This window comes from Somniosus microcephalus, chromosome 16 (genome assembly GCF_052327205.1).
Source record: "Somniosus microcephalus isolate GS21.2 chromosome 16, FLI_Smic_1.0, whole genome shotgun sequence".
Lineage (NCBI taxonomy): Eukaryota > Metazoa > Chordata > Chondrichthyes > Squaliformes > Somniosidae > Somniosus > Somniosus microcephalus.
Genome location: NC_141002.1, coordinates 92,218,319 through 92,230,443, shown reverse-complemented (window position 1 = coordinate 92,230,443; position 12,125 = coordinate 92,218,319). Strand labels below are relative to the sequence as shown.

At 54.2% G+C, this 12,125-nt stretch overlaps 1 protein-coding gene across 5 annotated transcripts in view; it reads right to left on the bottom strand.

The window, feature by feature from the left end:
• Window positions 1-6,046, bottom strand: part of srgap1a (SLIT-ROBO Rho GTPase activating protein 1a) — a 290,700-nt gene extending 284,654 nt beyond the window's left edge. For 3 of the 5 annotated variants that reach the window (XM_086009429.1, XM_086009435.1, XM_086009431.1), the window contains exon 1: window positions 5,334-6,045. In XM_086009429.1, the coding sequence (XP_085865555.1) occupies window positions 5,334-5,400 (67 nt within the window). In that variant the 5' untranslated portion in view covers window positions 5,401-6,045. Of the gene's footprint in view, window positions 1-5,333 lie in introns of all 5 variants that reach the window. The other 2 variants (XM_086009434.1, XM_086009432.1) reach the window with 2 other exon arrangements.
• Window positions 6,047-12,125: the final 6,079 nt, after the last annotated feature.

The window sequence follows — 12,125 nt, the reverse complement described above, 5'->3', positions numbered from 1 at the left end:
CCCAGCCGAGATATCTGCACTCCTCTAATTCTGCCCTCTTGAGCATCCCTGATTATAAATCGCTCAACCTTTGGTGGCCGTGCCTTCTGTTGCCTGGGCCCCAAGCTCTGGAATTCCCTGGCTAAACCTCGCTTTCCTCCTTTAAGATGCGACTTAAAACCTACCTCTTTGACCAAGCTTTTATCCTTATGTGGATCGGTGTCAAATTTGTTGTCTTAAAATACTCCTGTGCAGCGCCTTGGGGTGTTTTACTTTGTTAAAGGCGCTATATAAATACAAGTTGTTGTTGTTGTTGTTGTTGTTGTTGAGTCCGGAGGCAACAAAAGCATGGGATGAGGGTTTCAGCAGCAGATGGGCTGAGGCAGGGGCGGAGATGGGTGATAATCCACCCTCCCTGAAATATAAATGGGGCAGTTTAACAACAGAAGGGGGGCAAATCCAAAACGTACCGATTCACTTATTAAAGCAGTTTTGTATTATAATGTACTGTATTAGTGAGGGTAATGCCCTAGTGCTGGAGCAACCAAGCTGGCCAAAAGTACCATGTCTTCAGAATTGATCCATTACCATATGTGTACAGAGATACAGGGCTCACAGTAAGTGCCATTACACTGCGACGTGTGATAGAGTACCAGGTAAATGGCTGTCCATTTGGTTAATGGTATGCTTATATTTGCTACTCATTTAGATTTCAGTAGATTTTTTAATAAATGTTATCGGAGAGGACTCCAAGTGCTGCAGAACTGACATTTAATTTAGAACAGTGATTTCTGTGAAAATGTGCATCGGCATCAATTCCCAAGATCGTGCCTTGCTAATCGCCGAGTTAAACTAGGCTCGGCTGTACAGCATTGCAAGGGCATTGTTAAGCTACTTTGAAAAACAGCCTTTTCTGCCAAACAAAAAAGATCATTGTCTCTAATAATGGTCAATGTCACAGAGCAGTGAAAAGAAAAGCACCACAGTCAAAGCTCCGATGGTAGTTCAGGGCAGAATGGAGGCTTTTGTGAATAAAGCTCTGCAATTTGTCGCTTGCGTTGGAAGTCTATTCACCAACTGCAGTACAATATTCACAAGCACGTGCTGTCTCTATATCCAAGACTTGCATAATACAAAAAAGAAAAGACTTGCATTTATATGGCGCCTTTCACGACCACCGGACATCCCAAAGCATTTTACAGCCAATGAAGTATTTTTGAAGTTTAGTCACTGTTGTAATGTGGGAAACGCGGCAGCCAATTTGCGCACAGCAAGCTCCCACAAACAGCAATGTGAGAATGACCAGATCATCTGTTTTTGTTATGCTGCTTAAGGGATAAATATTGGCCCCAGGACGCCGGGGAGAACACCCCTGCTCTTCTTCAAAATGGGATCTTTTACGTCCACCCGAGAGAGCAGACGGGACCTCGGTTTAACAACTCATCCGAAAGACGGCACCTCCGACAGTCCAGCACTCCACTGGAGTGTCAGCCTAGATTTATGTGCCCATGTCCCTGGAGCGGGACTTGAACCCACAACCTTCTGACTCAGGGGCGAGTGTGCTACCCACTGAGCCACAGCGGACACCAGGACTGAACTTTACAAATCCACTCACAAATTCAGCTCTTTAAAATTATGAAGGGGTTCAATAGGGTAAATGTAGGAGAAGATGTTTCCACTTATTGGGGGGAGGGGGGGGGGGGAAAGAGAGCAAAACTAGGGGGTCATAAATACAAGATAGTCACTAATAAATCCAATAAGGAATTCAAGAGAAACTTCTTTACCCAGGAGAGTGGAACTCGCTACCACATGGAGGAGTTGAGGCGAATATCATAGGTGCATTTAAGGGGAAGCTAGATAAGCACATGAGGGAGAAAGGAATAGAAGGTGGGAGGAGGTTCGGGTGGTACATAAACACCGGCATTGACCAGTTGGGCCTGTTTCTGTGCTGTAAATTCTATGTAATTCAGCCAAAATGTTGCCCTGGTAATGTTACAATAAAAGTCGGTTCCTTTGTTACTAGTGAACAATGTTGCCCCAACTAAAAAAAATAAAAACATTGTATTTTCTATTTTTAAATTGATTTTTTTTTAAATGTTTCTAAAATGTCAGTGCTCCCCCCCCCCCCCGCCCCGCCCCGCCATAAAATCCACTACACCACGCTCCTTACTTTGGGAGAGGGGCTTGATAATAACTTGCTCCAGAGTCCTGTCAACACTGCTCCGTAACCAGCTGACAGGAGTGTTCAAGAGTTTCACTTATTCACTCTCTCTCATGCCTCTACCTCCCACGGAGCAAAGCTCAGCCTCCAGACCGCTCCAGCTGATTCCGGGAGCTGAATGCATGAAGAATCCGCAGCATGCACCCAGTTCAGCCAGGCCCCTGGTGCAGCATGTCCGTGCACTCGCACATGTGGCCACTGGACTGGCATTTCCAGTAGCTGATCCAGTTATGTCTAGGTTAATCATAAGTGCAGAGGGGGAAAAACTGCCATCATTAATCATGAAATGAGCTAACCAGAAAAATAGCCAATCCATTAAATATGGTTTAGCTTATTTTAATAGTTAGTCAAACAAAAATAGACTAACTTGCCTAATAACAACCGACGACTGACAAATCTTTTAATTACAGACAATTATTTTGCTTAAAGTTCCATCCTTTGCAATAGGAACTGTGTGGGTGGGCAGGCGCCACAGTGAAAGGGTTAACAGCTTTATAGTGAACTGACATTTCTCAGTGTACTCTTTTTGATGCACCTTCAACCAAATAAATTGTAACCAAATAAAACTTTAAATGAAACTTAACAAATTAAATTAAAATTTTGTTGGCCGGGTTGATGGTGCACTCCAGTCCCCGCAGCACCCACTGGTCGCGGAAGGCCTCGAGCGTGCTCCATCTCCAGGGCCACCCGGCCGCGAAAGTGGCCGCGGAAGAGAGGCAAGCAGTCGGGACGAACGACCCTCCTGACCGCCCGCTGCCTGGACCAGTTAATGGCCATTTTGGCCAGGCCCAGGAGCAGTTCCACGAGGAGGTCCCCCGACCTGCCCGCTCCCCTCCGCACCGGGTGACCAAAGATCAGGAGCGTGGGACTGAAGTGCAGCCAAAAATTGAAGAGCAGCCCCTTTCCAATTCTTTTCGTTCAAGCATCATACAAGTGGAAATGCATAAAATCATTCTTACAACAAGTGCATTCCTGGATTATGAATCACAATTGTGATTCTAAAAAGTCTGCGACCCACATGCCTGCTTATCCATTTTCCCAGTGTCTAATTTCACAATGTGATTTCATCATCATTTCCTGGAAGTTTACACCCTGGAACCAGTTAATCATGTTTACACTGGCTCCACAGTTGAGAGCTTCCCTCCGTACTATCATATCTAGCTTTATAAATTTGCTGCCATCTGTACTACTGTGGACAGTCTGTTGAATTTCACCGTTTCTTTATAATATGATCCGAATCCAGCGGTTTGAGATTCGTATTTTTGGATCAATAAAAAGTACAGACACCATCATTAGTGCAATCCTTACAGGGCCGGGGGCGGCATTACTATAAAAATTAACTGTCCCCACTCTCAAAACAGCAGGAGGACATAATGACCCCATTACTACAGGTCTGTAGAGAACGCTCATCCCAGATAAATTTATACAATGTTCCAACTTCAGCGCCATAGGGACACACGTCCTACTTCTTTAGTGCTCTAGTTATAACCTACATTACTGTGCGTCAGAAACATTTTTGGAACAAAATACAGTGCGACACACCACTGGAATTTCACAGAAAATGTGGTGACCAAAGAGGCTACGCTTGTATCCAGATCGATTCCCGTCGCCCTTTTATTCCAGTTCTTGGTTTAAAAGGAGTTATAAATTATTTGCCATACTAAATGCGAATGAAGCTTAAAAAAGTAACTTACTCCTAATCCAACATTGCATCAAATACTGAATTGGTGTATTGGGTGAGGGAAGAGTTCTGATACTCAGTTTTAGTGTTCTCATGCCTGGTTGATTCCGCCCCCCCCCCTCCTCTCATCCTACTTGTGGAAAATAATTTGGAAAGGAAAAGATTATGATTACGTGGGATTTAAGGTGCAACTTGCAGTAGTTTTTGTGACAATTGTTGCAAGTCACTACAACATGCCCCCCCACCCCCAATTTTTGTCTGGGTGTGGTAGCATAGTGCCTATGTTACTGGACCAGTAATCCAGAGACGCGAGTTCAAATCCCACCACGGCAGCTGGGGAATTTAAATTCAATTAAATAAATCTGGAATAAAAAGCTAGTATCAGTAATGGTGACTGTAAAAACCCATCTGATTCAGTAATGTCCTTTAGGGAAGGGAATCTGCCGCCCTTACATGACTCCAAACCCACAGCAGTGTGGTTGACTCTTAACTGCCCTCACAAGCCACTGGGTTGCATTCAAGGCGGAGGCTCATCACCACCTTCGAGGGCAATTAGGGATGGGCAATAAATGCTGGCCTTGCCGGCGACATCCAGCGAATGAATTTTTAAAAAATTACTATAATGTTATACGCCCTGACATTAACCGCCTGTTGTACTATTCTGGTCTGGACAGATTTAGGTACATTTAAAGAGCTGCTGTTGTAAACGATTCATAAGGACATAAATAGGAGTAGGCCACTTAGCCCTTCAGAAGACTTTCAAGTAAAACTCTTCACTGTGCAGATATGATGGGATAGAAAGTTCTGTGCACCCCTGTGTCATTTCCCCCTGCAGATTCCCCAGTTGGAGCCGAGGGGTGAGGGAGCAATCAGGCACAGAATGACTGCCAGGCCAACTTTGCTGGTCAACTGCCAAACACTCCGGGATCTGCTCCTCCAGTCAAAGCAACCGGCGCCTCGGCAAGGGAATTAAAACATTTTCTCTGTACACCATTTCATTTCCAGCAGTCGGCGGGGGGGGGGGGGGGTGGGGGGTGGTAATGTATGTATGACTTGCTACTCCGCTTGACTTTTTGTATGCTTGGAAAGGTGGGGAATAATATTTTTTTAAAGTTATAATTTTTAAGCATTCTTAAATAAATCCACGCAAAAGGACCTCTGGTTTGATTTGATCGGATTCTAGTCGGGCTGATTCTTGCCTTTTGCACCATCACGCCATGTCACACACATGAAATCGATTCCCTGGTTTCAAATGCAAAATCCCTGGTGCACCGACCTCCAATTTCTACCAGCCACTCCTTCAAATGTCCTTACAAGACAATCCCTCGTTTGCATGCTAATACTTTTTTTTTTGTTCAAATAAATTGCAATTGGACGAGTGCAACAGCAATCCCAATTCCAGCCTCACACGAATAAGCAAACAATGGGAATCAGTAAATGTGACAGCCTTACCTTTCACTTGGGTTTCATATTCGCTTATAATTTCTTTATCCTTCTTATACCGGGTGGGAGTTGACATTTTTTTTTTGCAGTCCTTTTTTCTTTTAAATTGCTGCCTCCTCCGCCGTCCTTTTACAATATATTGTCCGAAAAATACGTGCCCAGGAGCTGCCCGAGTGTTGCTGGCATTCACACAATCGGAATCTGACCTGTCCACCCAGTACCGTCTGCTCCGCAGGGGGAAGACAAGAGAGAGAGAGATACAGACAGCTACACCAACGGTCAGCACCAGGCGATGGCCAGCCTCTTTTTTTTATATGCAAGTTTGCAAAAGCATTTTCCGGATTTGGTAGAAGGCTGGTCAGTGAGTGCAAACTCTGCGATCTCACCGCTGGTCACAAATGTATCAGCTGCCGGCAGCGTTGACAGAGCAAGGATTCCCAGCCCCTCTCTACAAAAACCTTAACAGCGAGAGTTCACATGATCCAGCTCCTCTCACTTTCTTTTTGCTGTTTCATGTCTTATTGAAAAAAATGCAACAGAAAACAAAACAAAAATTAAAATTAAAAATGTTTTTTTTTTTTTGCAAAAGCGTTAAAAATGTAGCCCCCCCTCTCCCCCGCGGTTGGAAAAAACACAAAAATTTTTTTTTAAACCACCCAGACCCAAGCTTGCGACTAAGCGGCCGGCTCCAAGGGCAGGCGACTGAATCAGCCAGCGGGGTAGCGGAAGCCGGCGGATCGAGTGTGCGATTGTGTCAGCGTTTGATTGACATCCGAGCCGACCAACCCCGCGTTCCATCGCCCGGGGCAACCATCGAAAATAGAACGCCCGCGGCCAATCGCAACGCGGAGTGGGCGGGGCTTTGGTGCGCCCAAGTTTGGCCCGCGGTGAAGCCCCGCCCCTCAAAAGGAGAGAGGGGGAGAGAGAGGGAGAGAAAGAGATTAAATTAATACGATTTGAATAAATAAAGCGATTTGAATTGAATTGAATTGAGAGAGACTGGGGGAGAGAGAGAGAGACGCGGGGGGGGGAGAGAGAGAGACGCGGGGGGGGAGAGAGAGAGAGACGCGGGGGGGGGGGGAGAGAGAGAGACGCGGGGGGGGGGGGGGGGAGAGAGAGAGACGCGGGGGGGGGGGGGAGAGAGAGAGAGACGCGGGGGGGGGGGGGGAGAGAGAGAGACGCGGGGGGGGGGGAGAGAGAGAGACGCGGGGGGGGGGGGGGGGGAGAGAGAGAGACGCGGGGGGGGGGGAGAGAGAGAGACGCGGGGGGGGGGGAGAGAGAGAGACGCGGGGGGGGGGGAGAGAGAGAGACGCAGGGGGGGGGGGGGGAGAGAGAGAGACGCAGGGGGGGGGGGGGAGAGAGAGAGACGCGGGGGGGGGGGGGGGGGAGAGAGACGCGCGGGGGGGGGGAGAGAGAGAGACGCGGGGGGGGAGAGAGAGAGACGCGGGGGGGAGAGAGAGAGACGCGGGGGGGGAGAGAGAGACGGGGGGGGAGAGAGAGACGCGGGGGGGGGAGAGAGAGACGCGGGGGGGGGAGAGAGAGAGACGGGGGGGGAGAGAGAGAGACGGGGGGGAGAGAGAGAGAGACGGGGGGGAGAGAGGGAGACGGGGGGGGGAGAGAGAGAGACGGGGGGGGAGAGAGAGAGACGGGGGGGGTGAGAGAGACGGGGGGGTGAGAGAGACGGGGGGGGAGAGAGAGAGAGAGACGGCGGGGGGGGGGGAGAGAGAGAGACGGGGGGGAGAGAGAGAGACGGGGGGGGAGAGAGAGACGGGGGGGGGAGAGAGAGAGACGGGGGGGGAGAGAGAGAGACGGGGGGGAGAGAGAGAGACGGGGGGGGTGAGAGAGACGGGGGGGGTGAGAGAGACGGGGGGGGAGAGAGAGAGAGAGACGGCGGGGGGGGGGAGAGAGAGACGGCGGGGGGGGGGGAGAGAGACGGCGGGGGGGGGAGAGAGAGAGACGGGGGGGGAGAGAGAGAGACGGGGGGGAGAGAGAGAGACGGGGGGGGAGAGAGAGAGACGGGGGGGGGAGAGAGAGAGAGACGGGGGGGGAGAGAGAGAGACGGGGGGGGAGAGAGAGAGACGGGGGGGAGAGAGAGAGACGGGGGGGAGAGAGAGAGACGGGGGGAGAGAGAGAGACGGGGGGGAGAGAGAGAGACGGGGGGGGGAGAGAGAGAGACGGGGGGGAGAGAGAGAGACGGGGGGGGAGAGAGAGAGAGAGACGGGGGGGAGAGAGAGAGACGGGGGGGGAGAGAGAGAGACGGGGGGGAGAGAGAGAGACGGGGGGAGAGAGAGAGACGGGGGGGGAGAGAGAGAGACGGGGGGGTGAGAGAGAGACGGGGGGGGAGAGAGAGAGACTGGCGGGGAGAGAGAGAGACTGGGGGGAGAGAGAGAGAGACTGGGGGGAGAGAGAGAGAGAGACTGGGGGAGAGAGAGGGAGACTGGGGGGGAGAGAGAGAGACTGGGGGAGAGAGAGGGAGACTGGGGGGGAGAGAGAGAGACGGGGGGAGAGAGAGAGACTGGGGGGAGAGAGAGAGAGACTGGGGGGGAGAGAAAGAGAGACTGGGGGAGAGAGAGAGAGACTGGGGGGGGAGAGAGAGAGACTGGGGGGGGAGAGAGAGAGAGACTGGGGGGGGAGAGAGAGAGAGACTGGGGGGAGAGAGAGAGACTGGGGGGAGAGAGAGAGACTGGGGGGAGAGAGAGAGACTGGGGGGATAGAGATTGCGACTGAGGGGGGAGAGAGAGAGACTGGGGGGGAGAGAGAGAGACTGGGGGGGAGAGAGAGAGACTGGGGGGGGAGAGAGAGAGACTGGGGGGGGAGAGAGAGAGAGACTGGGGGGGAGAGAGAGAGACTGGGGGGGGAGAGAGAGAGACTGGGGGGGAGAGAGATTGCGACTGAGGGGGGGAGAGCGAGAGACTGGGGGGGAGAGAGAGACTGGGGGGGAGAGAGAGAGACTGGGGGGGAGAGAGAGAGAGACTGGGGGGGGAGAGAGAGAGACTGGGGGGGGAGAGAGAGAGACTGGGGGGAGAGAGATTGCGACTGAGGGGGTAGAGAGAGAGACGGGGAGAGAGAGAGAGAGACTGGGGGGGAGAGAGAGAGACTGGGGGGGGAGAGAGAGAGAGACTGGGGGGGGAGAGAGAGAGACTGGGGGGGGAGAGAGAGAGACTGGGGGGGGAGAGAGATTGCGACTGAGGGGGGAGAGAAAGAGACGGGGAGAGAGAGAGAGACTGGGGGAGGGGGGAGAGAGAGAGAGACGGGAGAGAGAGAGAGAGAGACTGGGGGGAGAGAGAGGGGAGAGACTGGGGGAGAGAGAGAGAGATTGGGGGGGAGAGAGAGAGAGACTGGGGGGAGAGAGAGAGAGACTGGGGGGGAGAGAGAGAGAGACTGGGGGAGAGAGAGAGAGAGAGAGAGAGACTGGGAGAGAGAGAGAGACTGGGGGAGAGAGAGAGACTGGGGGAGAGAGACGGGAGAGAGAGAGAGAGACTGGGGGAGAGAGAGAGACAGGGGAAGGGAGAGAGAGACTGGGGAGAGAGAGAGATAGAGAGACTGGGAGACAGAGAGAGAGAGAGAGAGCGACTGGGGGGGGAAGAGAGAGCGACTGGGGGGGAAGAGAGAGCAACTGGGGGAAGAGAGAGAGCGACTGGGGGGAGGAGAGAGAGAGCGACTGGGGGGAAGAGGGAGAGCGACTGGGGGGGAAAGAGAGAGAGCGACTGGGGGGGAAGAGAGAGAGCGACTGGGGGGGAAGAGAGAGAGCGACTGGGGGGGAAGAGAGAGAGCGACTGGGGGGAAGAGAGAGAGCGACTGGGGGGAAGAGAGAGAGCGACGGGGGGGAAGAGAGAGAGCGACTGGGGGGAAGAGAGAGAGCGACTGGGGGGGAAGAGAGAGAGCGACTGGGGGGGAAGAGAGAGAGCGACTGGGGGGAAGAGAGAGAGCGACTGGGGGGGAAGAGAGAGAGCGACGGGGGGGAAGAGAGTGAGCGACTGGGGGAAGAGAGAGAGCGACTGGGGGGGAAGAGAGAGAGCGACTGGGGGGGAAGAGAGAGAGCGACTGGGGGGGAAGAGAGAGAGCGACTGGGGGAGAGAGAGAGAGACTGGGAGAGAGAGAGAGAGAATGGGGAGATAGAGAGAGATGGAGAGAGAGCGAGAGAGAATGGGGAGATAGAGAGAGATGGGGAGAGAGAGAGACTTGGGGGGAGAGGAAGAGAGTGGAGGGAGAGGGAGAGAGTGGGGGAGAGAGAGAGAGGGAGAAAGTGGGGGAGAGAGAGAGAGACTGGGGGGAGAGGGAGAGAGTTGGGGAGAGAGAGAGAGAGACTGGGGGGAGAGGGAGAGAGTTGGGGAGAGAGAGAGAGACTGGGGGGGAGAGAGACTGGGGGAGAGAAAGACTGGAGGGGAGGGAGAGAGAGACTGCGGAGGGAGAGACTGGGGGGGAGAGAGAGAGACTGGGGGGGAGAGAGAGAGACTGGGGTGGAGAGAGAGAGACTGGGGGGGAGAGAGAGAGACTGGGGGGAGAGAGACTGGGGGGAGAGAGACTGGGGGGAGAGAGAGAGACTGGGGGAGAGAAAGACTGGAGGGGAGAGAGAGAGAGACTGCGGAGAGAGAGACTGGAGGAGAGAGAGAGAGACTGGGGGGAGAGAGAGAGACTGGGGGGAGAGAGAGAGACTGGGGGGGGGAGAGAGAGACTTGGGGGGGAGAGAGAGACTTGGGGGGGAGAGAGAGACTGGGGGGGAGAGAGAGACTGGGGGGGGAGAGAGAGACTGGGGGGGGAGAGAGAGAGACTGGGGGGGAGAGAGAGAGACTGGGGGGGAGAGAGAGAGACTGGGGGGAGAGAGAGAGACTGGGGGGGAGAGAGAGAGACTGGGGGGGAGAGAGAGACTGGGGGGAGAGAGAGTGCGACTGAGGGGGGAGAGAGAGAGACGGGGAGAGAGAGAATGGGGAGATAGAGAGAGAGAGACTGAGGGGGAGAGAGAGAGACTGAGGGGGAGAGAGAGAGACTGGGGGAGAGAGAGTGAGACTGGGAGAGAGAGAGAGAGAGACTGGGAGAGAGAGAGAGTGAGAGAGAGAGACTGGGGGGAGAGAGAGGAGAGAGACGGGGAGAGAGAGGAGAGAGACGGGGAGAGAGAGGAGAGAGACTGGGGGAGAGAGAGAGAGAGACTGGGGGAGAGAGAGAGAGAGAGACTGGGGGGGAGAGAGAGAGAGACTGGGGGAGAGAGAGGAGAGAGACTGGGGAGAGAGAGAGAGAGAGAGACTGGGGGAGAGAGAGAGACTGGGGGAGAGAGACGGGAGAGAGAGAGAGAGAGAGACTGGGGGAGAGAGAGAGACAGGGGAAGGAAGAGAGAGACTGGGGAGAGAGAGAGATAGAGAGACTGGGAGACAGAGAGAGAGAGAGAGAGAGAGCGACGGGGGGGGAAGAGAGAGCGACTGGGGGGGAAGAGAGAGCGACTGGGGGGGGAAGAGAGAGAGCGACTGGGGGGGAAGAGAGAGAGCGACTGGGGGGGAAGAGAGAGAGCGACTGGGGGGGAAGAGAGAGAGCGACTGGGGGGGAAGAGAGAGAGCGACTGGGGGGAAGAGAGAGAGCGACTGGGGGGAAGAGAGAGAGCGACTGGGGGGAAGAGAGAGAGCGACTGGGGGGGAAGAGAGAGAGCGACTGGGGGGGAAGAGAGAGAGCGACTGGGGGGGAAGAGAGAGAGCGACTGGGGGGGAAGAGAGAGAGCGACTGGGGGGGGAAGAGAGAGAGCGACTGGGGGGGAAGAGAGAGAGCGACTGGGGGGGAAGAGAGAGAGCGACTGGGGGGGAAGAGAGAGAGCGACTGGGGGGGAAGAGAGAGAGCGACTGGGGGGGAAGAGAGAGAGCGACTGGGGGGAAGAGAGAGAGCGACTGGGGGGAAGAGAGAGAGCGACTGGGGGGAAGAGAGAGAGCGACTGGGGGGGAAGAGAGAGAGCGACTGGGGGGGAAGAGAGAGAGCGACTGGGGGGGAAGAGAGAGAGCGACTGGGGGGAAGAGAGAGAGCGACTGGGGGGAAGAGAGAGAGCGACTGGGGGGGAAGAGAGAGAGCGACTGGGGGGAAGAGAGAGAGCGACTGGGGGGGAAGAGAGAGAGCGACTGGGGGGGAAGAGAGAGAGCGACTGGGGGGGAAGAGAGAGAGCGACTGGGGGGGAAGAGAGAGAGCGACTGGGGGGGAAGAGAGAGAGCGACTGGGGGGGAAGAGAGAGAGCGACTGGGGGGAGAGAGAGAGAGACTGGGAGAGAGAGAGAATGGGGAGATAGAGAGAGATGGGGAGAGAGAGAGACTTGGGGGGAGAGGAAGAGAGTGGAGGGAGAGGGAGAGAGTGGGGGAGAGAGAGAGAGGGAGAGAGTGGGGGAGAGAGAGAGAGAGACTGGGGGGAGAGGGAGAGAGTTGGGGAGAGAGAGAGAGAGACGGGGGGAGAGAGAGACTGGGGGAGAGAAAGACTGGAGGAGAGAGAGAGACTGGGGGGGAGAGAGAGAGACTGGGAGGGAGAGAGAGAGACTGGGGGGAGAGAGAGAGACTGGGGGGAGAGAGACTGGGGGGAGAGAGAGAGACTGGGGGGGAGAGAGAGAGAGAGAGATTGGGAGTGTGAGAGAGAGAGATTGGGAGTGTTTCAGTGAAGCAACCACTAGCACTACTAACAATAACCAGCCCCAGGACAGTGACATCGTAGCACAGAGAATTCGACCCAACACAATTGTCACTAAAAAGGAAAAATACCTGTCATATTGGGCAGAAACAACAAAAACCCAAAGCAAACTCAATTGCTACTTGGCCCTAAACAGACAATACAACATGGCTG